Source organism: Arabidopsis lyrata (genome assembly GCF_000004255.2).
Source record: "Arabidopsis lyrata subsp. lyrata unplaced genomic scaffold ARALYscaffold_5, whole genome shotgun sequence".
Taxonomy (NCBI): Eukaryota; Viridiplantae; Streptophyta; class Magnoliopsida; order Brassicales; family Brassicaceae; genus Arabidopsis; species Arabidopsis lyrata.
The window spans coordinates 12,241,153-12,266,338 of record NW_003302551.1 but is presented as its reverse complement, the minus strand read 5'-3'; the positions used below and the strand labels follow the sequence as shown (position 1 = coordinate 12,266,338).

At 34.9% G+C, this 25,186-nt stretch overlaps 4 protein-coding genes across 5 annotated transcripts; 2 read left to right on the top strand and 2 right to left on the bottom strand.

The window, feature by feature from the left end:
- Positions 1-522: 522 nt before the first annotated feature.
- LOC9313506 lies at positions 523-5,548 on the bottom strand. Of its 2 annotated transcripts, XM_021024968.1 has the most exons (3): positions 4,979-5,548; positions 833-4,844; positions 523-735 (listed from the first exon to the last, which is right to left on the bottom strand). In XM_021024968.1, exon 2 carries the CDS (start codon positions 4,784-4,786, stop codon positions 851-853), a length of 3,936 nt encoding a protein of 1,311 aa, XP_020880627.1. In that variant the 5' UTR covers positions 4,787-4,844; positions 4,979-5,548; the 3' UTR covers positions 523-735; positions 833-850. The 2 variants fall into 2 exon arrangements, with proteins under 2 accessions (XP_020880627.1, XP_020880628.1); XM_021024969.1 differs by lacking the exon at positions 4,979-5,548 and having other exon boundaries at positions 833-4,862.
- Positions 5,549-7,876: 2,328 nt separating this feature from the next.
- LOC9313505 (putative respiratory burst oxidase homolog protein J) lies at positions 7,877-13,613 on the top strand. Its single transcript, XM_002877391.2, has 13 exons — positions 7,877-8,771; positions 8,923-9,085; positions 9,157-9,319; positions 9,948-10,754; positions 10,856-10,951; positions 11,070-11,185; positions 11,290-11,392; positions 11,513-11,616; positions 11,712-11,871; positions 11,958-12,182; positions 12,470-12,598; positions 12,716-12,794; positions 13,345-13,613. Exons 1-13 carry the CDS (start codon positions 8,288-8,290, stop codon positions 13,452-13,454), a joined length of 2,739 nt encoding a protein of 912 aa, XP_002877437.1. The 5' UTR covers positions 7,877-8,287; the 3' UTR covers positions 13,455-13,613.
- Positions 13,614-17,501: 3,888 nt separating this feature from the next.
- Positions 17,502-18,804, top strand: LOC9311820 (mitogen-activated protein kinase kinase kinase ANP1). Its single transcript, XM_002877390.2, has one exon. The coding sequence runs from the start codon at positions 17,523-17,525 to the stop codon at positions 18,777-18,779; it is 1,257 nt and encodes a 418-aa protein (XP_002877436.1). The 5' UTR covers positions 17,502-17,522; the 3' UTR covers positions 18,780-18,804.
- A 93-nt stretch (positions 18,805-18,897) lies between these two features.
- On the bottom strand, positions 18,898-21,159 carry LOC9311819 (BTB/POZ domain-containing protein At5g60050). Its single transcript, XM_002875705.2, has 2 exons — positions 20,342-21,159; positions 18,898-19,954 (listed from the first exon to the last, which is right to left on the bottom strand). Exons 1-2 carry the CDS (start codon positions 20,619-20,621, stop codon positions 19,848-19,850), a joined length of 387 nt encoding a protein of 128 aa, XP_002875751.1. The 5' UTR covers positions 20,622-21,159; the 3' UTR covers positions 18,898-19,847.
- Between the last annotated feature and the right edge of the window lie 4,027 nt (positions 21,160-25,186).

The following is a 25,186-nucleotide window of genomic DNA, read 5'->3' as shown; positions in this document are numbered from 1 at the left end:
GGGATTAATCGGGAATTAGTTTTAAGGCTTTTCTATTAAAATCTATAATATATACAAACTACCGCATTCATTTTTCAAAAATCACTCTAGCTTTGGTGGTAAACTCCACAAGTCCTCAGTTCGACCCGCATTACCCGCATGTTGGTCACATTTTTTTGGATTTCCCTATTAATTAAGGGTAAAATCGTAATTTTCTTTCCTTCTTCCTCTTTATACCCTGCGACATCCAACCCTAATAGCCGTCTTAATATTTTTTTTTTCACCATTTTTAGTTGTTTTTCTTGCTTTATGTACCAAACTTTTATAGATCTAATAGATTTATAAGAAACTAAGCCAAGATAACTTCACCCAAGCTTCCAAACAGGAGATTTACTCGAGCAAGCGATTAATACGGCCGATTTGGGTTATTCGCGGCGGAGGTCCACCGTTGAGCGCCTTTGCGGCCGCCTCGGCGGCTAGGCGTCCGCGTTTTTGAACAGGGCGTATAATATATCAAATATTGATGTTTAATCAAAATAACACTGATCACTAAACTAACTTCTATTCTTTTTTTCTTTAAGAATAAAAAAACATGGATGGCATGAGAACAATAGGAATAACCCTTTCAACGCTGTTTGTGAGAGAGACTGTGATCTCACTCTTTTTTGACATCTATTGGGACCAAACAATTAATTATACAACAAATCCACATAAGCTTCTCTTTCTGTTAATCAAATACCCTCTTGGCCTTTTCACCTGAAAAACAACGGGAGTGGACTTAGACTCAGGGGGACTTAGATCATAACTTATGATCAATGAGATCTGAATATGAAAGAGAGTGTTTGAGACCTACCTGGTAATGTATCACCGATCATGTTTCATCATCGAAATCATCATTCACTGAGTTCTCTTGGCAGATAAATGTGTTCTCGTCAACCGGATTAGAAACAACAGCAGGATCAGGCTCCCATATCGTTGGCTCGTTACCCTGAGCGGTGTTCTCATTATCTTGCTCCTCTGCAGCTTGTTCAGTCTCGTTACACAGTTGGTCTGCTGCACCTTGATCTCCGTCCAAACCAGTGGGCTCATCCGTCTTTGGATCTGTACCCATCTCAGTTTCGGGTTGTTCTTCATTCCCAATGAAAGCTACAGTGACAGCTTCTTGTTCTTCTGTTTGCTCTGCAGCTTCTTTCTTTGGTCTCTTCCATTTCTTTGTGGATGAAGTACCATCATCCTCGAAATCTTCTTCTTCTCTGTCTCTGTGTAGATACACCCACAGTTTCCTCTCTGAATCGAATTGGACACAAGGGTCCCGTTCGTAGTGCAAACGATCCAAGGCCCCACTCACGACTTGATTCACTTGTGAATCAGACACATCCTCCACGATATACTGCGAGTCTCTTATTAAGGTACAAACATCAGCTCTTGTCCCAATACTACCAGGTAATCTGGCCGCAGCATCTCTCACAAGACACAGAATTGTGACATGTGGTGGTCTCTCGCGTTTCAACATGAAATGATCCCGAGCTTTCGAGGTTGGCTTCCCTCCCCCTCTTCTCAGAGGAGCAACAATTGACTTCTTACCATCAGCAGCTGTGTACACAAAGGCTCTGTCCGGAATTGAGTACCTCAGAAATTCCTCTTTGCGGAAATAGGCTCTTGCTTCTTCAGAACTCTGGGTAATCGTACTAAGGCTCTTTTGTGCTCTCAGATCTTTGAACCTTTCTTTCTCATCAAGGTTACACTGCATGAGTGACAACGGTGGTTCAGGAAGACTTCCTATTTGCTGAAGAGTTTCCTGGCCATTTTTCAGCCAATTTGCAAACGAATCAACCAACTTGACAAGCATCTTGTGCGGGAGACCCCAGGCTTCAGGCGATGTTACCTCTTCAACAGTCTCTTGATCAGAAGGACTGAGAACAGGGCCAATCCAAGACCAGCATTTCGTGGACTTCTCAAATGTTACAAGTGGCTTCCAACCCTTTGCCCCTAAAGGCGAGGTTTTCGAAGAGAAGATTTTCAGAACCCCTCTAATCAAATCCTGAAGTGGCTCTTGTGTCTCAAGGATACAAGGATCTCCCGGGTTTGACTTCACACAGCTAACAATCTCCTGGATAGTGAGGGATGGCAAGTTCCCAATTCCCTGCTGTGGCGACTTGTTATCCTCTGCCTCCTTGGGCACGGAGGCACCATTTTCTCCAGTTTCATGTTCTGCGTTCTCCACTGCCACAGATTTGCTAACATCTAATGAATCTTCAGGACGCAAACTTGTCATTGCCATACGTACGGCTGATAGAAGATGTACAATAGAGAAAGAGAAGCCAGTGTGAACTGTTGGTGTGATCAACACAAATGGCTTCTTCTGCGGCTTGGTTTCCACCTCTACTTCACTTGCTCCTTTTCCTGCTTTCGGTATGTCAGAGGTTTCCAGATCAATAAAACCAACATCAACCTCCATTTTCTTCTTTCCCTTTCTCTTTGACACAATTACATCATCAACCGGCTGTTGAATGTCGGAATAAAGCTGCAGATCACCATTATCCTCCCTCCTCTCCATGTCCATCAAAGAGACTCTAGTCTTCCTCTTTTTCGACACAGTACTACATGTAACCAACAACCTGGCCTCTAAATTTTCATCACCACTATTACCATCATCCTCAGAAACCTGATATTTCCTACTAAGTCGACCACGGGCACTATCATTAGCCAATGTTCTCATCTCATGTGATTCGTCATCTTCATCAAAGCCCCTTTTTCTCCCAGACAAATATGGTTTTGCAGATGGTCTCTGAAACAGTGGTCTATCAATCATTTGCTCTCTTGTCTGGCTATTCTTGTTTGACCTGAAAAACTCATTCCTGTTGTTTCTGTCCTGCAACTCACTCAAGCTTGTCATCGGGCCATCTTCAAAATCTCGAGAGGAAAAGTTATTTAAGGGACTCCTGTCACGCATCTTACCCTTCTGTTTTGCCTTAAAGGAGTGCTTCTCAGTCCCTGGCGCATAGATGTGTTCCCCAGGTACGCCTAAATATTTCAAGTAAGTACTCCGTCCATCAAGCAATTCAGTCTCCTGCATATCTTTCTTTCTGGATTTGCTCTTTTTACTATCTTGCCTGGATTTGAGTATTGGAAAATGAGAATTATTCATCCCACCAACTGAGACAGAAGATTTGTTCCGTATTACGCGGTTTCTCTCTTCCTCATCATCATAGCCATGGGATGAATCCGACTCTGTATCATCATTTCCCATGAACATCCTGCTATCTCTGAATGCCGCAACACCAGACCTCGCATTTGGTACCACATTCACCCTAATCTTTTCCTGCACATGGTTCTCGCCAAAATCAGAATTTAAGAACCTCTCGTTCATTTGTTGCATAGAAGCTCTATAAGATCTCAAACTAGTATCAGGTGAGTCCCTCTCAGACTTCAACCTTTTGCTTTTACCAGACAAGTCATCAGATATATATCTGGGATCAACAGAAAAGGCATCTCCATGATTCTTCCCATGCCGATATAAGTCACCACGAAGGTCTGCTAGACTACCTTTTACAGGCTTCATCTGGTCGGCAAATGCATGAGGATGAATATTATTTGCATATCTACTCGATTTTGCGTAATTGCTGTGGGACTGCCTTGATGAATATGGTGGACCCATAAAATGTTCAGAAATTGGTTCTCCATCTCTTGAAGATTTGTGTTTCTTTCCAGGCCTTGAGTATCCAGATTTATCCCGGTCTCGTCGAGAACCCATTCCAAAGAGTGGATCCTGATCATCATCGTCAATATTATCTTCTGACCCAAGAACCAAACCTGAACCATACCTCTGCCTAACAAGAGAAGAGGGGTTGTATCCAGAATTCATACCATACCCATTATAACCTGAAGCATACGGCCCAACAGACGTTTTAGTAAAAGGAAACTTCGGTTTCGACTTTGGTGTTCCATATCTATCCTGTTCAACAGCCGCCAGCTGCCGCCGGCTAGGAAATTCCAAACCTGAATCAACACCATAACCAGAATGACGGGCCAATTTGTGTTGTGTAGACTTCCTATCTTTTTCCTTTCTACTCCAAGGCTTATCAAAAGGTTCTTCCTTCTCTGATGAATCCTCCTCAAAATCATCCTTTTTCTCACGCATCAAAGTCTTTTGGCTTTTCACAATATTCAGTACACGAAGCTTCTCGTCAATACTATACCCTTTACAACTTGCCCAAGCATCCCTCGTCTGACAAAGATTCACCACCATATCATTATGATACTTCCTCAAACTATGATAATGTTTAATTCTTAGAAACAAACTACGTCCTTCGAGATAAAGCGTATTCCTCGGTTCACACTGCCCACCCTTTAACATATCAAACAGTTTCTTAACCGGACTACCAAAGTGGAAATTCCGACCCTCGAAAAGCTCTTTCAAAGTACGCATAAAAGTAAGCTGATCGACATCAGGTAGATAACTCGAGAGACTAAACCTCTCTTCCTCAGTGAGACACTCATTCCAAACATCAACAGAGAGTATATCTTCCAAACTAGAGAGATCATACAACTCAAAAGGAATACTACAAGTAACATTCCCAACTTGACAAAACTCAGCACCAGTTTCCGCTAATTCAAGCAAATCAAAATCATCAGAACCTGCTCCAGAATCATCTTCATCAAAATCATCATCTTCATCCTCAGAATCAACATTATTAGCCACTGAGTTTTTACGTCTTTCTTCATAACTTGACATAGATTCACCACTACCATGTGAGTACTCTAGATCAAACCTCGTAACCTTGACGTTACTCTTCTCGATCGCCATCCCTCATATAAAAACCCCCAATTCCACTCCACAGACACAGTCCTATGATTCTTTAACCCTAAACACAAACACAAACCCAGAACACAGAAAGAAAAAAACAAAACTTTAGAAATCAAACAAGAAAAAACAAAAACTTTATAGTACCAATTCAATTCAATTCAAAGATTATCGATGAATTATGATCAAAAGTACCTTAATCGAACAAAAATTGGAGCTCGAAGGTCTCTGCTTGAGCAAAATTGAAGAAGTTCTTCGAGGAGGAAGAAAAAAGGAAAAGAGAGATGAATCTGGAGGAAACCCTAGAGAAGAAACCGTATAAATAACGCGATAAACTTAAAGAAGGAGGAGAAGACGGTGACGGAGAGAGAGAGGGTTGATGAAGAAGACGAAGGTGACGTGGAAGGAAGCAGAGCCGTCAGATTAGTGGGGGTTATGTGAAAAGACGAAAAAGGGTAAAGCCACAGAGACTTAGGGCATAGTAGGACGAAGAAGACGGTGAAATTGCAACAACACCAAAAAAAAAAAAAAAAATTTTGGGAAAGAGAGTGGAAGAGACGGTCCGAGTTTTTGTATGAGTCGACTCGGAGCGAGTTGATACGAGAAGAGAGACGAGTCCTCGTGTCACACTCCACTACGACGTCGTTTAAACATTTTTTTTTTGGTCAACTCAAAAAATAATAATAAAACTAGACTTGAGTCGAATATAATAATAATTGAACTAACCATATTTAAACTCATACTGAAGCAACAATTCATAGCATTTACATTTACTTATATACATTAAAAGTTTTTTTTATAGATTTTCACTGACACTTTGACAAAAAAAAGAAAAAAAATAATAATTCAGTAACACTTTCCATGTAATGTATACATGTCCAAATTTACTAAAAGTTTCATTTCCATCTTTTATATACAAATATTGGTGGACACTATTCAAATATTAGATAAAAATATTGTAAAACAATATACAAATTGAAATAAACATTTCCATCTTGACTCCACTATTCGGAGTGTTTTATATTTTATCTTTTTAATTTTGTTACTTGTTTCGAGAGCTTTTTCTTTTTTTATGATGTGGGTTGTTTATATTTCACTTTTACATTTGAATTCACTTGGACTTGTAACAAAAGAACATTTTGATCGTAAAATGTTTAAAATTTCCTTTATATTTAAGAGAAGCCCAAAGGATTTGGACTTGTCTTATAGTCTTTCTTGGACCGGGTCAGGCCGAAGTGAAAAAAATTGTGTCTCTTCTCTTTTGAATCTCGATCATTTTGAGATGTCCATACTTTTTTTTTTTTTTCTCAATTGATCTTCCGAGATGAAAGGCGATTGCAAGGAGTAGAAGCCGAATTGCAAAAGACTGCTAACACTAGAAACCTTTCAATAGATGTCTAAGATCGGGCCGTCAACGGTAGATAACTCAAGGTCAATGATCACATTAGTTTTCTTCACTCTAGAAATAATGTTCCAAAAGATGCCGAGTATACTAAATACAGTTTGGGTTAACATGGCCGAGTATACGGCGTTTATGTGGTATACTTTTTTTATTCAACTAAAACATTGTTGTTTTGGTTTATTAAATAACATATAAATTAATTGTGTATTTTAAAAATATTTTTTTAAAGAGAAAAAAAAAGTCTGACTGAATATTTTTTTATTGTCTTCTCCCATGACACTGATTTTCTTGGTTCGTCTATCATCTCATGCTTTTGCTTTGCATGATTTTTTCAACCTTTTTCATCTCATGTTTGATTTAGATGTTCACATGTGATCCATCTCATATGCAAGACTGAAATTGGGGATATATAAAATGTGATGGATCCTAGCTTGAGAGAATGTACGGATCTAGGTCCATAACTTCTTAGTCATTTAAAAAAAAGACTAAAAATTCATTTAAACTTAACTCATGTTGAACAAATTCAGTTAGTATTATATGGAATCAAATTTATAAGAAACCAAACCACTGTTTTGTGTTGTGGATTTTGACCAAAAGAACTACAAATTTTTTTTTTTAATTATTATCATTTATTTGATCGCTTTTCTTTTGACAATTTTTTTTTACCGTATTTTGATTTACACTTAATTTTTATTTTAATGTTTTTACATATATGTGCAATATGTTTTGATATGTTGTGTTTTTTTATCGGTTTTGAGTATTTGTTTTCTTTCCTATACCATATCTTTTATTGAGTTAAAGTGTGTTTTAGAGTCTTTTAGTCCTTTATCGAGTCGATATAGTGGGGTCGGTTTTCACCCATCTTGTGAGCTGCCAACCTCCGTAGAAGTCTATCTCCATTACATACAGAAGTCGAATCTCTTCTCTGGGCGATGAAGTGTATGATTGGTGCAGATAATCAAGAGGTAGCATTCTATACAGACTGTTCTGACCTGGTGAAGATGGTGTCTTCTCCAACCGAATTGCCAGCTTTTTCAGTGTATTTGGAGGAATTTTAGAGCGACAAGGAAGAATTCTCAACCTTTTCTTTATCTTTAATTTTTCGTAGTGCTAATGTAAAAGCGGATAATCTGGCACGAAAAGTTCGTACAGAACAGGTTCATATCACTTATGTAAACAACATTCCTCAGGCTCTTTTAAGTTATATTTAATTTCGGATGATAAAAAAATTTAAAAAAAAAAAAAAGAGAGAGATCCATCTTTTAGTTCGTAGTTTTTTTTTTTTTTTTGAAAAACTATTTTCTTGTTATCGTATAAAAATTATTAAATAATGATAAATTTGTTGAATAATTTTCGGTTAGCTTCACTCATATTGAGATATACAATATTTTTCAATAGTACAAATAGAGATCATAGCATAGCAATTGTTGTCATCACTCCCATATCTCTCGCAATGTTATACTTATACTTATATTTTAGAATATATTAATATATGATGTTTAATTAAAGCATTTAATTTGTTTCATCTTAAATTATATGTTTTATCATTCAAACGCAAAAAAAATTAAAACAAATCAACACAACATGGGAATTATCAGGTTACTTACTAACTCACTACAAAAATTAAGTCATTACCACAAAATGTTCCATATGATTATCGTTTGGGGAAGTTTTGTTATATTGTATTGTATCTATCTACTTTATTTTTTTCGTTTGATCTTCCTTTCTTTTAAGGGTTTAACTTTCCTTAAAATTTTCTATTTTTAGTAACTCTTCATGTGTCTCTCTTCCCAAGTAAATAGACTATGCGCCATGTTACAAACGACACACAATTAGGAGGCTATTCTTAGTCTCTTCTCATAGAATTATCGATCTCAAAACTTCGCAGAAGAAAGAGCAAGAACTCACACGAACTAAAAGAGAACGAGAGAGAAAATCAGGATCTCTCATGATTCTTTATCAACCAAAAACAAAGATTTATAAGGATCAATTGGTTGATAAATGGCAAAACAACACGAAAAAGCAAAAGTGAATTATATCCTCATTCGCATCAAAAATTAAATCATCGACGAAAAGGAAAAGCTACAAAATTATAAGCCATAATGAACAACAATAGAAAGGTTGGGACCGAAGATTCAACGAAATGGATGTTAGAGAGCGTCGAGATAGATCCAAAAGGCGAGAGTTCCGTGAAACAATCCGAAAACACAATCAATAGCAATAATCCCGAGAGTAGTGGTAGTGGTGGTGGGATCTTGAAGAATGTGTCTAAGAATCTTGGCGTGGGATCGATAATCAGGTCCATGAGTGTAAACAAATGGAGAAAGAGCGGTAATCTCGGGCCCCCGAGCACGAGGAAGAGTGGAAACTTGGGGCCTCCGCTCCCTATTGCCCAAGAAAAAAGACCGGGGCCACAAAGAGTCGAGAGGACTACATCTAGTGCGGCTAGAGGACTACAAAGCCTACGGTTCCTTGATCGGACTGTCACAGGACGGGAACGGGATTCGTGGAGATCAATCGAGAACCGGTTCAATCAATTTGCCGTTGACGGGAGGCTTCCCAAGGATAAATTCGGTGTTTGCATTGGTAAAACTAAAATTCATCCTTTTTTTTTACGTAAATGTAATTTAAAAAAATAAGGTCACACTTTATGTTTTTTGTCAACTTTAAAAGGTTGTTATTCAAAATGAAATATATAAAATGTTGTTTTCATGTTATAATTATGTTTGTGTAATAGGAATGGGAGATACATTGGAGTTTGCGGCAGAAGTATATGAAGCATTGGGTAGGAGAAGACAAATAAACACAGAAAATGGGATTGATAAGGAACAACTCAAGCTTTTTTGGGAAGACATGATCAAGAAAGATCTCGACTGTCGCCTCCAGATCTTCTTCGACATGTAACTACTTTTTATTATGTTGGTTTTAATTTGAAAATATATAGCAACAAAGGTTAACAATTGCGGTTTAGGTGTGACAAGGATGGAGACGGGAAGTTAACAGAAGAGGAAGTTAAAGAGGTCATAGTCTTGAGTGCATCAGCGAACAGGCTCGCTAATCTAAAGAAGAATGCTGCATCTTATGCTTCTTTGATCATGGAAGAACTCGACCCCGACCAACACGGTTACATTGAGGTATCATTTTGATTCCATTTCCATAATCTACGATATATTAGAGTGACCATGTGAAATTTTCAGACTTGTAGGTCTAAAAATGTAGATCAACTAGTTATTGGTTAATGTAATTATTGGTTCATCGTTTTGAAGCTAGGGTATAATCAAACAATTCGAAGTTATTTGTCATATATATGAAAATAGTAACGTTAAAAAAAAACTATGATATAGCTTGCAAAAGCTAAATAGTTTTGGACACGGAGATTAGCCTTTCTAAAAAAGAAAATTCCCCGGCTATAGACAAAAAAAAACAGGAACTTTGGTGAATTCAGTTTTTGGTTTTTGGTTTCAGTTTAAAAAAAAAAAATCATATAGCTTTAGGTTTTATATATAAAAGTACTAAATACGAAAAAAAAAATATAAGTATACATTGCATGCGTTGTCCACGCTGCAATATCTTTTAGTTATTATATGAAAATGATAAATATAGTAGAAAATGGTAATTTTAGGTTTTACGAAATCGAAACCTAATTAATATTGATGTTAAATCCAAAACTATATCTTCATGTTGCATATTTTTTGTTAAAACATATATCTTTGTGTTACATGCCTCGTCCACTCTGACATTTCTTTAGTTTACATCAACCAGATGTGGCAACTCGAGGTGTTATTAACAGGAATTGTATCAAACGCTGAGTCACATAAGGTGGTGAGGAAATCGCAACAGCTAACGCGAGCCATGATCCCAAAACGTTACAGAACACCGACTAGTAAATACGTTTCAGTAACCGCCGAGCTAATGTACGAGCACTGGAAAAAGATTTGGGTCGTTACATTGTGGCTCGCAGTAAACGCCGCCCTCTTCATATGGAAATACGAAGAGTTCACCACAAGCCCTCTTTACAACATCACCGGACGCTGCCTTTGCGCCGCGAAAGGAACTGCGGAAATACTTAAACTCAACATGGCTTTGATCTTGGTCCCTGTTTTAAGAAGAACCCTTACGTTCCTCAGATCGACTTTCTTGAGCCACCTGATCCCGTTCGATGATAACATCAACTTCCATAAGTTGATAGCGGTGGCGATAGCGGTTATTTCCTTGCTCCACACGGCACTACACATGCTATGCAACTATCCTAGGCTAAGTGCTTGCCCTAACGATTTGTACTATGATTACGCGGGAAATCTCTTGGGGTTCATGCAACCGACCTATTTAGGTCTAATGCTGACCCCGGTTTCGGTCACAGGAGTTCTAATGATCATCTTCATGGGTATCTCATTCACGCTTGCTATGCATTACTTCAGAAGAAACATAGTGAAATTGCCTAAACCGTTTAACCGTCTTGCTGGATTTAATTCGTTTTGGTATGCTCATCATTTGCTGGTTATTGCCTATGCTCTTCTTATCATTCATGGTTACATTCTTATCATCGAGAAGCCTTGGTACCAAAAAACGGTAAGTTTATACATATAAATACTAAAATGAATATATGTTAGGAGATATACAATCAAACTTTAGTATTTCTTAAAAATATTTGTTTGTATGGGAAAATGTAGACATGGATGTACGTGGCCATACCAATGGTGTTGTACGCGAGCGAGAGGCTTTTCTCAAGAGTTCAAGAACACAACCATCGTGTCCATATTATAAAGGTATAATTAAGATTCTTGTATTGTCCTGCTTACAACATTATTAAATTATGAAGATTGTCAAATGTAATAATAACAATTTAATTGTGTTTTCTTTCCTCGTAAATTTTTGCATGCCTAGGCTATTGTATATTCAGGCAATGTTCTTGCACTCTATATGACAAAACCTCAAGGGTTCAAGTACAAAAGTGGCATGTACATGTTTGTCAAGTGTCCTGATATCTCCAAATTCGAATGGTAATAACATCTTTTTCAAAAAAGGATCTAACCAATTCATATAACCTATATATTTATTTATTTATTTCTATCATTGTACTTATCATTTTGTCTTTGTGGTTTAGGCATCCATTCTCCGTCACTTCTGCACCCGGAGATGAATATTTGAGCGTTCACATAAGAGCATTAGGAGATTGGACCTCTGAACTTAGGAACAGATTTGCAGAGGTAATTTTCTTAATTTGTCTTTTCAAATTTTTTAACATTTATCATTTTCAATAAACACTCATCTTAACCAAAATTAAACTCCAAATTTGATTTTATATAGTAAATTCTTGTTTCTTGTAGACATGTGAGCCTCATCAAACATCGAAACCTAGTCCAAATAGTCTTATTAGGATGGAAACAAGAGCGAGAGGTGCAAATCCTCACGTTGAAGAATCACAAGCCTTGTAAGTGAATATATTTACTACCAAATCCATGCACGGATATTTCAACATAAGCTGATCGAAATATGATCTCATCCTATCCATATCTTCACAACCAGATTTCCAAGAATTTTTATCAAAGGACCATACGGAGCTCCGGCACAAAACTATCAGAAGTATGATATCCTTTTGTTGATTGGGCTAGGGATAGGGGCAACCCCATTTATAAGTATCCTAAAAGACATGTTGAACAATCTCAAACCTGGTATTCCAAGAGCCGTAAGTAATCTACAACCATAGTGAGTCTTGGAGAAACAAAGTCTATCTATGAAAAAGTGATGGGGTGTGAAATTTGGAAAATGTAGGGGCAAAAGTATGAAGGAAGTGTAGGAGGTGAGAGCTTAGGAGGATCAAGTGTAAATGGAGGATCGAGTGTAAATGGAGGATCTAGTGTAAATGGAGGAGGTAGTGTAAGTGGAGGAGGTAGGAAGTTTCCACAAAGAGCATATTTTTACTGGGTGACAAGAGAACAAGCTTCTTTCGAATGGTTCAAAGGAGTTATGGATGATATTGCAGTGTATGACAAAACCGTAAGTTCTTATATCCAGTTTTATCATATATTAATAGATTTTAAATGATGTTAAATAAGATTTTCATATCAGAATTTCTGATAGTCTAATAAAGTACAAAATTATTTTTATAATGTTGAAAGAAAAAACTTAAATTGTTTTTTTTTTCCATAGAAATTCTAAGTAATTAAAACTGAAACATCATGAAAAGAAAAATAATTTGATGAGAAATTTTAATGATGAAATGCAAATTTAAAATAGATATCTTTATCTATATATTATTTTTCATTCGTTTTTTGTATTGACAGAATGTGATAGAGATGCATAACTACTTAACAAGTATGTACGAAGCAGGAGATGCAAGATCTGCTCTAATTGCTATGGTCCAGAAACTTCAACATGCCAAAAATGGTGTTGACATTGTGTCCGAGAGCCGAGTATGTTCATTTTTTTGTACATTATATTATCCATTTAATATTTTATTTACAAATAGTTATACTTTTCATCGTGTTATATACAAATACAATATATTTCTAATATTCCACCTGATTCAGATACGAACCCATTTCGCAAGACCTAATTGGAGGAAGGTTTTTTCTGAATTGTCAAGCAAGCACGAAACTTCTCGCATAGGTACGTAAATATTGTTTCTCCTAATTTACTTAAAACATTCTTTAGTACTGTTGCTAGCAAAATGTTTTAGTGTATTTTTACTAATTAAATATTTAAAGTGTAGTTCTCACACCATCTAAGAAACTTAGGGAATTTTCATGTATTTACCTTGAACCTTTTTTTTTTATATATTCAACTAGTTGCATATAAAGCACTTTAATGAATATTTACAATCTTAGCAAAAAAAAAAAAAAAAAAATTAAGCACTTATTTTTCTTGCATATTTATTAAGAAAATTTTGAAACTAGCTAAGTAATAAACAAGGTAAACAATATTTGATTTAGTATATTCTGGTCTGACTTTTTTGGAATTTTTGTACTTTTTTTTTTTTGTCATCGAATTTTTGTACTTTGAATGATAAAGATATCTTAAATTTTAGTAGTTCATTTGGTAAAGAAAAATTTCAAAGATTTAGTTAATATTTATTTGGGATGAAAAATCTAATACATTTAATTTGAAATTTAATGTACATGATTTTTTTTTAGATTAATTTTAATTTGTATTGTTTCAGGTGTGTTCTACTGTGGAAGTCCAACGCTTGTTCGACCACTAAAATCCCTTTGTCAGGAGTTCAGTCTCGAGTCGTCCACCCGCTTTACTTTCCACAAAGAGAATTTCTGACTTTTTTCATTAAAAAAAATTTGGTTAATTAAAACAACAAATTTTGAGTTCAGTTATTCACTTAGTTTTAACGATAAGTTGTAATTATTGTGTGATGTATAGTCACAGTCTGGTAGATAAATCTCAAAATAGAATTTCATTTTGGGGACATTTTTAAAAGGAGAATATTTGATCAAATACCGTCAATATTATTTGAATTTTATATAATTAACACTAATTAAAAAAATTGGAATGTACCTAATATTAATGTAAATGATAATTAATTAGTGCTTAACTAATATCTACACAAAAAATTGAATGATTGATTTGATTTGTTGAATCTTCTACACAAATTTTTACATGGTCTCCACTAATGCAAACATAAGTTAATTTAAAACAAGAATTTAGATATTAGATTAAAACATAATTCAATAATTTAATTGGACTAACACAATCTTGAAAATCAATCAAAATAATTTATAAACCAACCTAAAAAGAAATCGATATATTAAATAAGTCACTATATAAAGATTTACCAGTTAAATTATAATACAATTTTTTAGTTAGTCGAATAGATGAGAAAAAGTAATATCAGTAAAATCTGTAATAAGAACAAATAATAAAACAATCCATATTTAATTTCTCGGGTGCTTAAAGAGACTGCCTTAAAGATGAACGAGAAAGATTCGTACAATGACTTACATGAGATTCAACATTGAGAGAACCAACTAGTAATTCCAGTGGGTGTCCTCATTGTTCGACACTGAAGGAAGAATCGGTGGTACCTGAGAGGTCAACTTCTCCTATACAATATCAAGTTTCTGAGATACAACAGTCTCAGAGATTTGAATAAGGGCAAGCAAAGCTAACTTTCGGTTTATAAAAAATTGACAACAAATTGTTAAATAATAAATGAGTATAAGCTAACCATTATATACAAAAGCTCTAATTTTTCAAGTGACTCTTTTACTAATCTTTGCGCTAAAGTTTTTCTTGGATCAAATCTTCATGCGTAACCTTCAAAAAACCAACACCGAAAAATATACTACATGTCAGATATATACAAAAGAAACATGAACAACTATAATAAGACAACAAAGATTGGAGATAAATGCATAAATAGGACAATTCATGTCACAAACCTGTTGAATATCGCTCTGTAATCCCTGGAAGAACTTTACAAAAGGATGGCAGGAAAGCAAAGCCTTTAGATAGCATTGAGGAAGCAAGAGTTTTTTTTGGGGTTTATTACTCCTCTTCTTACACAAGAACCATTAGTAACAGTTGGGTCTTCCTTGACGGTTTGTGATTTGTTACCCTTGGATTAAGCACTAGATCTCTCACGGTTCTCCTTGGACATGAAATTTTGGAGGAAGCCAAGGATATGAGACAATAATTTCAAACTCCCGTCCATTGGGGAAACCATATATGAGCTATGTGGGTAGCTCTTTTCGAAGATTCACTTCAATTAACATTTTTGCAACCTTAAATGACTCCAACTCCTCTTGCAATTTGACTTAAGCTTCTCTCGTTGAGAAGAAAGTAGGGAATCCCATGGAATTCAACCATCACACGAGTGAAGTGAGAGGGGGCATTTTTTGTGTAAAATCCGGCGAATTGTTTTAGTTATATATTGTAATGGCTTTAATTTAAGTTTTGGATCATAAAATTATAAACATAAATTTGTCTAATATTTGGTTTTTAAACTAGGAACATAAAATTAATATATAAATATATTTTGAGATACTTTTATTAATTTTCTAAGTCTCATAAGAATTATTTTCCAAGTCTCGTGAAGTTGTTTTATGTTCCAATCTTAAATCACAAACATAATTATTGTCATAAAATAGAGACGAGTATCAAAAACCAAATGTAGAGACGAGTAGCAAAAAAAAAAAAAAAAAAGATGAGTACCGAGTATCTTAAACCATGTTCGAAAATCTAAAACTGAAGTTATATATAAAAACAACAATCTTCTCGTTCTTCGAAAACCTGACCATAATCTAACAACTACAACAAAGCGATGTAGTTTCGTCAAAATGTCATAACAAACAATCATATATATTATTAAGTAACGATCTCAATTCAATTTTATTACTTTATCATATCACCAATATCACTCGCGTCTTATACTCTAGAGCTATTTGCCATCGATGTAGTACCCTCAATTCTATAATCAAAGTTTTCTTCATGTCACCTAAAATTTGAAGATATAAATCAACAAATCAAAAGAAATTAATTATAGAAAATATGGACTATTATTTTACCTTCTAACTCAGCAAAACCACGCATCCAGCTTCTAGTACATAGTAAGGCTTGAACATTTCTAGGAAAGAGGCGGTTTCTGTAAGGCTTCAAAACCTGACCTCCAATACTAAACGATGACTTTGTTGCCACTATGGTGATTGGAATGTTAAGCACATCACAATCTAGAGAAGCCAAATCACCATAGTTGCCCATCTCCTTTCCAATAGCACAGAACATCCATGTTTGTAAAAGACCTCAAATCTAGCTTTGGATCATCCAAATAATTTTGCAATTTCGATTTTGTGTTGTCAGAACCAGGATGTATGCTTTTCTCAAGCTCAAACTCATCATGTATGATATAGACACTAGTTAGACAAATATGATGATTATAATACATACAACGCATGAAGAAAAATACTTATATAATTCGGATCATCCTCTCATGGTGATTCAGTCAGAAGTTCATGTGGAGTTGGTGTTGTTGAGAAGGTGGAGGAAGTCTAAGCTTTTTCCATGCGTTCTGTATAAAGATTCTTCAAATTTTGTACAAAAACTTTGACATTTTCTTTTGAAGTACTCAGATTCACTTTATTATAAGCTGATTTTGCACTTTCAACCTCGGATCTAAAATAGCTCTCATAACAAAAGAAGCTCAATTTTCTACACTTTTAGAATATACACATTAGATGTAGGATATTTGATACCTAAGAACAACCCCAATTTGGGGGGGGGGGGGGGTTTCTATGATGAGTTTCTAACAATAAGAAAATAAAAATATCGTCGAAAAAAGAAAAAAGAGAATAAAGAGTGGTTTTTAAAAACAAGAGAATGAAGAGGAGTTCTTAATACTCACTAGAACCCCTTAAGCCACATGCCTCTCACACATTGATTCATTTTCTTTTCTAAAAATTAAAATTTAATTACATATAAACTTTATTAAAATAATCATTTTTTATTTTTGTCTAAGAAACTCTTTAGGGGCTCTTACTGATGGAGATTTTCTAAGAAGTAGGTAGTGATGGTACTAAACGACATTAAAAATCACAAATTCTCTCTCCACAATCACACTCATCCTCATAAGACAATGATTTGTAGTTTCTCTCACATTCTTTCAAACTAGCAAATGCCTTATGGAACTTCAAATATCTCACAATCATTTTATCACACACTAATTTATCAATAAAAATATGCCATTTCACAATTACATATACGTATTCGAATATAACATGTGTGTGAAATTTTAGACTTCATAAATGTACCAGACGAAAAAAAAAACTTGTTTAGACTTACCAAACAACTATATATAATAGCTTTGCGAAACTATCAATTAAACAACTATAAATTAAAATCTAAATTACTTCACCAAAGAACTATACTTTGTTAGATAACTTTTTTCAAAGAAAGACTACATCATTAAATAACTTTGCAAGAATATTACGCATAGAAACGTTATAAAGTATATGAAATTATGCACATACCTACTTCTTTGTAGAACTGACAAATCTTTTTTTTTTAGGGAGATTGGTTTGAGAAAAACTTATATATACGAACCTAACAATAGAGTTGATATAGGTTTGGGGAATTAATTTGGAGTTTTATTATTAAAAATTAGCCTAAATTAATATGTCATGATCTTCAGGTTTTATCAAAATCAATAAAAAAAAAAAAAAAAAAAATCAACAAAAATTAATCTCTCACGTGGGCTAGCTAATGTATTTCCATTTTCCAATCAAGAACCCAAAGTATTTCCATTTTTCTTAGTGAGAAAAAAGGAAACATAACAGAAGTTTATAATTATAAATAATCTTTCTATCACAAACTTAGAGAGAAAGCGAGAGAAGAATGGATATTGAGTCTGAGATTTCAATGTGTTCTTACTTCAAACGATATGGTCAGGTCAAGTTCAACGAATTCTCAAACACACCTCTCAGAAAACCTAAATATTCACCGACGACGAGTGTTATTGAGATTTCTGATTCATCGTCAAGCAACAACTCCATGATCCCTCCTCTTCCTCAAAACCCTATTTTCACTGTAAAACTCTCTCCGATCATGCTCCATCTACGTCGTTGTTCGAGGAAGATTAAAAAGAAGAAACTTACACAGCCGCTTTTGAAGAAGAAGAAGAAGAAGAAGAAGAGTATTAGTAGCAGTGTCAAATTTCTAAGCAGAGGATCATTCAACGCCGCCGTTCAGAAACGTTCCACCACCGTAACCCGCAACGGAGGAGTGAGAAAGGTTTCCTCTTGGGTGAAATCTAGGTTACTTGGGGAAGGGGGTTACGCTTCGGTTTACCTAGCGACGAGTAAAGACGACAGATACAAAACAGAGAGAGCCATCAAAAGTGCAGAGCTTTCAAAGGCTTCGAGTCTTATGCACGAAGGAAGGATCCTAAAACGTTTACAATCTCCGTTCGTGATTAGTTGCTACGGCGATGAGATTGCACGAGAAGGGACTGGTCATGAATATAACTTAGTTCTCGAGTATTGTGCTGGACAGTGTCTTGTGGATTTGATCGAAGATAATCACGGAGGGTTGTCGGAGTTTGATGTGAAGCAGTTCTCTAGAGATGTTCTGTCTGGTCTCAGTTACATTCACAGCAGAAACATTGTTCATTGTGACATTAAACCAGACAATCTCTTACTCAGCCCTGTTGATCACCGGTTTAGGTTTAATGGGTATCTGATTAAAATTGCAGATTTTGGTTTATCAATGGAGAAAGGTTCGGTGGAGTATGGGAATGGATGTGGTCATATGAGAGGGACAACTAGGTACATGGCTCCGGAATTAATAGGCCATGGGGTTGTTGATTTTGGTGTTGACATTTGGGCGTTTGGATGTTCTGTTTTGGAGATGCTAACCGGGCAAATGGTTTGGGGAGAGCATGGTGATTTGGTTTTTGATGATTGGGTTAAGCTCATCGGTCACACTGATCTCATTCCTCGTATATCGAGTCGGTTATCGGAAGAAGCTCAGGATTTTTTGAGGAGATGCTTTGTTAAGGAGCCTGGTTCAAGATGGAGGATCAATGAACTCATGAACCATCCGTTTCTCTATTCGGATGTGGATTTTTCTCATAACGGTTTTGTTTATGACTGAGTTTGATTTAAGTTGAGTTTAAAAGCTTAAATTGTTAACATTGAGTTCTGTTTTTTTGAGTATTGGTAAATGTAATATTTTGTAGTATTGGTAAAGTATTATAATTGCTATTGATTGATTCATGTTGAGTTCTGTTTCATTATTAGTTTACAGTTGCAGAATCAAGTATATAAATAATTTTGTACAAAGAATATTATATAACAAATCATTGCAATGATGTGTGTAACAAAACTACAAATGTAAAAGCCTTTGTAGAAAGTAATCTGAAGCTGATATTATGTATCAGGTGGCTCAAATATGACCTGTCTTATGAAAAAGCTCTTCTCCATCAAACCTCAAATGCTATTTGAACATTTGGACATTCTTTTCCTTTGCTCATAAACCGATTGAACCACTCCATCAGGATCACCTGTTGTTGTCTCAACAACAATGTCAATATCATCTGGCTGAGTCCATCCTCCACTACTTTCCAGTCCATTGATCTCGGTGACGCCCTTCTCATCAAACCAAAATCATCGTACAACGCCTTAAACCATGTATTCAGAACTGAAAACCGAGTCTCCCTCTTCACCAAGATCTTTCATTTACCAATTCCAACACAGATTTTTGCAGTGATCTTTCTTATTTCGTGTCTGTACATCGCTGGAATCGTGGAATGGAGATTTGCTAGTTCCTTCTGATCCGCCCATAGTTTCACAAACTCGTTGCAGAGCTTCTTTTAAATCAGTATGTCTACTATCCAAATCAAGTTACTGGCTTCTCTAGATATTTCCCCAATCAAATCACCAGGATCATTCACATTGGAGGTGACTTCAGATAAGAGAGAGGAGACATTGGTGACATAGACTGTAAAGGATATCTTTAGACACATCATGATCAGCTTCTTCTTTAATCAACCGAAAGATGACAGATTTCATTTCTCTGCATGCTTTATCGTCTTTCGCTAGGAGAACACCAGTAAGGAGTTTCAAGAAGATGTTACCGGTTATGCTTGTACATGTGGAGGGCTTAAAAGATGATACTCTCTGCAGAACTGAAGTGGCAGTCGAACCAGGAAGATTAAGTTCTTCAATACACGACGCAGCGATTTCTTCCTCGTCTTATGACCAAGGAACTGCCTTTAAGTACTCCAAGCATGACTTTATTCCCTCCACAAACGTTATAGCTGAAGAAACCTATAAAAGACAAGACATTGAAACCATCAAAAAAGCAAAATAACTCGAGAAACTAATTTAAACACAAAAAGCTCTCAGATTTGGCCAGCCATACATGTAAAGAACAATCATTTCTTACCAACTTACATTATAACTACTAAAAACACACACAAAAGATGCAGCAGAAACAGTGTCTATGTGAGTAATTAGTCCACAAAGTTCCTCTTTCCTCAGAAAAAAAAACAGATCAAGAACACTTAAGAGATTCAAATAGACATGGATCTAATCTACTCTATCCTAATCATTTCTGGTTTGAGCCCGATTCAAGCCTTAAGTCTATCAGCCATAATCAAATTCACTATAGAAAAGACAGAACTTGGTCAAAATCAATGTTCATATATAATCTACCTTGAGAAAGGTCAAGACTTTGACCAAACAATTTATTCTGAAGATCATCACAATACTTCAACACCACAGTCTCTACATCACCACACTCACTTATCTCCACCATTTGAGAATGAGAGACTCCATTCTCTCTTCGATACTTCATCTTCTCCCTGAAAAACTTGCTCTTCTCTGATAAGACCTTCTTGTGCACATCCATGGTCACTCTGTATCCATCTCTGCCCACCAAAGTCAGCTTCACATCTCCATGTTCGAAAGTGTTCTTGAAATCCGTCAAGATCATTTTGTAGCATTGAACCTAAACTGACACATACCAAAAACGACCACAATTTCAAAATCAGGAGTCAGGACCATGAAATGATTAACTGCTCAGTGGAACAATGAATCACAATTTTGAGGCTCCCATCTCCATTGCTTTGACAACTAAATCCTTCATCCATAAAAAATAAAGGACAAGACGCATTTGTTTGTACAATGGATCATAAACCCACTTCCCTTTCGTAACATCACAAGCTTCGATTCTCTTCTTTGTCTTCTCCTCACCATTGTTAGCTCGCCGCGACTCGCAAGTGTTTTCGGGCGGATTGAAATGGGTCGAGATCAGAATCGGGATTGCTTGAGGGGAAACTGAAGAATCGTAGACGGATGAAATGGCGGCTTTAGGACTAAACCATCTCCAAAACATATTTCATTGTTGACATTTGCCAAACTTCAAATTTCAGATCGGTCACTAAGAAAAACCCTTCAATTTTAGTTTTTTACTCAAAACTTTTTGTATTTTGCGTTATAGACATAGTCATTAGATTATAACTAATTAAGATCATAAATATGTTATAAAACTATAAAACATATATTCAAAAAACACTATAAATAATAAAACGTTTCATTATAATAAAAAGTCAATTAAAATAAGAGAAATTGTTAAAAATACCCATTTTTCAATATCCCTTTTCAAAAATATCCCAATTGAGAGTCCATTTTTAAGTTTGCCTACTTTAATTTTTAATGACCATTTTACCCGTATTTGAAACAAAATTAGGTCCACAAAATACAAAATATTTTTTGGCGGGAAAAGTGATCCCGCAATTTTCCCTCCAAAACACTTGTAAAAATCTTTAAAATACCTTGTAAAATTTTCCCGTAAAAATTTTTCCCGCCAAAAATTTTTTTTTGCGGGAAAAGTGATTCCGTAATTTTTTTGGCGGGAAAAATTTACAAGGTATTTTAAAGGTTTTACGGAGTATTTACAAGTGTTTTGTAAGGTTTTACAATGTATTTTAAAAGGTTTTACAAGGTATTTATAAGGTTTTATAAGGTATTTATAACTTGTAAAACCTTATAAAAAACTTGTAAAACCTTATAACTTGTAAAACCTTATAAAATAGCTTGTAAAATATTATAATATCTTATAAATACCTTATAAATACGTTGTAAAACCTTTTAAAATACATTGTAAAACCTTATAAATACCCTGTAAAAAACCTTTAAAATACCTTGTAAATTTTTTCCGCCAAAAATTTAACCCCAAAAAAATTGCGGAATAACTTTTCCCGCAAAAAAATTTTTTTGGCGGGAAAAAATTTTACGGGAAAATTTTACAAGGTATTTTAAAGGTTTTACAAGTTTTTACAAGTGTTTTGGCGGGAAAAATTACGGGATCACTTTTCCCGCCAAAAAATATTTTGTATTTTGTAGACCTAATTTTGTTATATTTCCTTATATATTTGTGATATCTTTTATTAAAAGAAGAGTAATTTAGTCATTTTGTACATAAAAAGGGTATTTTAAAAATGGATAGCCAAATGGAGTATTTTTGAAAAGGGGTATTGAAAAATGGGCATTTTTGTGAGTCTCCCTTAAAATAATATAGTTATTCGGACTGATATGATTGAAAAAAATTAGTAAAGTGATTTATGAGACAGATATATAATTGTAAGAACTAAAATGATTTGGAGATTTTTGGGTTGTATATATTTTAACACGTGCAAATGAAACTATCGAACAGTTCTTCGATTTTAAAACGATATTTTTAGCAAAATTTTAAATATATATATAAAGTGGAACCTATAATTCCATTTTTTTTAATTATACATATTAAAAGGCCTACAATGTTTTGAAAACTATTTAACTCATCAAATATACTTTTAATAATAAAAATTGAACTAATCATTATTACCTTCACTCATCTAGTTTATTAAGTCATAAAAATTCATAATTAGAAACTTAATCACAAATAACTATGCCGGTCAAAAAAAAAAAAATCAGAAATAAAAATATATATAAAGGAAATATTAAAAATCAGATAGTTTTTGTACTTAAGTTAGGCTATAATATATTTTTAGCAAGTAAATTAGACTATAATATATTTAAAATTATGTTACTTTTTACTAGTTGTTTATACAATTCATGTCTTCATTATTGAATCAAATGTGCTTAATGTAATAATGAATGGATATTAACTATTTATACCAAAACCGTCTCTTAACACATGCAAATAAAGCTAACAAACAGTTCTTAGATTTAAAAACGATATTTTTAGCAAAATTTTACATATGTATATAAAGTGGAACCTATAATTCTATTTTTAATAATTATAAATTATAAAAGGCCTACAATGTTTTGAAAACTATTTAATTCATCAAATATACTTTTAATATAAAAAAATTCAACAAGGTTTACAAATAGTTTTGAGACTTCGTATTTATTTGGAAGAGTGTGAGAAAAATAAATGTTTGCCATTTCACAGTTATTGAAAAAAAAAAGAAATTACAAAATACACAATTATTGAAGAAAAAAAAATTACTACATACATATACGTATTCGGATATACACGTGTGTGAAATTTTAGACTTCTTAAAAGTACCAAACGAAAAAAGGAAATTTAATAACTCTTTGATGTATTTAATAACTCTTTGATGTGGATATAGTAAAATCAATAAAAAAAAGGAAATTGAATCTATTTTAAAAAAAAACTGAATCTAACTAAATTAAGGTTTTATAAACCTGAGAAAACACAACAGAAGGAGCTTTATAAAAAAAAGCTCTATCTCGAGATCACGCATCCAAAAACATAGAGTAGCCTGCAATAGTGTAGGGAATGCGAGTTAAGAATAATTGCTTTAGTTCTCGGGTTCAATACCCCGAGAACCTAGTGATTCTTAAGAGAAATCAATAGTTGATTTATAGTATAAAATAAGAGATATTTGGGAAAATAGTACGTTTATGAAACATAATAGGGAAACTAGTACGGGTACTATTCAAAACTGCAGAAGTAGTCGGGTCCCCACTGTGCGTGAGATACACGATCTCTCTGAAAGAAAAAAGAGTGGGGTCTTGAGGTTGTTGGCGAAATTACGTTTGAGGGCTTCCTTGTTTTTGCAGGGGAATGAGAAACCCTCTAGGCGAGATGGCGTGTTTGGCTTGTTGGACACAGGAGCCAACTGGGATTAACGGGCTTTCGATAGTTGTAAATGGGCCTAAATATACTTTACTATTTTATCTCGAGAATTAAGTAATTAGCCAAACACGCCATCAAACAAGTCGTCTTCATCCATGGGGGCTGTTCAGCAGAGAGAAACTATCGGCATTAATGAGAAGTTAGTGTCAACGGAATTAGTTACTAGGTTGGTGAGGGAAATGATATAATACTCAGATTCTCTTTAGATTTTTTTCGAAAGTAGGTAAATTTTTTGGGGGGAAATTTATTTTGCTTCTTTTGATGAAAAATTCATTAAAAGATTAAAAGAAGAAGATGATTGTCAGTTTCAGAAGGGTTTCTCTGTTCCTGAGGTCATTCAGTTCAGAGAACAAACCATGGAAGGTGAAATTCAGTACTGAAAGAAATTTGTCAATTTCCTTTTAATGTTTCCAAGTGTACTGGCCTAGAAACTGATTCTAATTGAATTTCCTTTGCAGTGGATGATATTGTTGTTGTACAGGCTGGAAGATGGATTTTGTTTAGCTCAGGTGAACGGGAGTTCAAGATGGATTCTTATCGGTAGGGAGGGCGTTGAGTTTGATGGGGTTAAAAACTTTCAGGGATTTGGAGCTTAAAGTGAGGCAACTCTACAAAATGGAGAGGAGCTCGATATCAGTAGAGCTTAGCTACATGTTTGAGGACAATTTAGCACTGTTAGCTGGTGTTCAGCTGGGGCCGACAATGATTCGGTGTGATAGGCAGTTTCGGAGTTTTAAATCTTTAAGCATTGATGATAAATATGTGAACCTGTTCGTGTGTTTTAGAGAAGGCGATGGAGTCATATATAGTCGGGCCTACTCTTGAAGCTCGAATGAGTGGGAGTTACTTTGCTAAGGGTTTAGAAGCTGGAGATTCATCTGCAGGTATCGTAGAGGCTGGAGGTAATTCAAGAGCGACAGAGGGAGTAGGATACTTTGCTGGACTTTTATCTGCAGTTCAAGACAATAACACTATCTATCCTCCAGTTCAAGGCAATAACTCTCAGTTAGCAATCGCCCAGAGTACAGATGTTATTGACAGCACCGGTGGGTGGGACATAAGCGATGAAATTCTGTTAGAAGCCGTAGAAGAAGTGGAGAAGGCATCTAAAAGAGATTTGGTTGTTTACACAGGTGTAAACACATCTGTAGCAGTAGAAGATGAAATGGAGAGCAATGGAGATGAAGAGTATTCAAAAAACTCCGATGATTCTTATTCTTACAGTGGAGGGAGTGAATCAGAAGATGATGATTACGATTACGATTAATAATAATAAATATATCAATATAAGTGTTCTGATTGATGTTCTACAAATCTCACGATTACAAACCAGTAAACGTCTAACAACCGTCCGTTCATGTTTGATTCTAAAGATTCCTTTTCATCATCTC

Bases quoted from the DNA above. Each gene is read 5' to 3' on its own strand.
- LOC9313506 (XM_021024968.1), bottom strand. From the start codon at position 4,786: ATGGCGATCGAGAAGAGTAACGTCAAGGTTACGAGGTTTGATCTAGAG.
- LOC9313505 (XM_002877391.2), top strand. From the start codon at position 8,288: ATGAACAACAATAGAAAGGTTGGGACCGAAGATTCAACGAAATGGATG. The intron at 8,772-8,922 runs GTAAAACTAAAA...TTTGTGTAATAG, and splicing joins TAAATTCGGTGTTTGCATTG to GAATGGGAGATACATTGGAG. The intron at 12,795-13,344 runs GTACGTAAATAT...GTATTGTTTCAG, and splicing joins GCACGAAACTTCTCGCATAG to GTGTGTTCTACTGTGGAAGT.
- LOC9311819 (XM_002875705.2), bottom strand. From the start codon at position 20,621: ATGATCTTGACGGATTTCAAGAACACTTTCGAACATGGAGATGTGAAG. The intron at 19,955-20,341 runs GTAGATTATATA...TGTCTTTTATAG, and splicing joins AAGTCTTGACCTTTCTCAAG to GTTTCTTCAGCTATAACGTT.
- LOC9311820 (XM_002877390.2), top strand. From the start codon at position 17,523: ATGGATATTGAGTCTGAGATTTCAATGTGTTCTTACTTCAAACGATAT.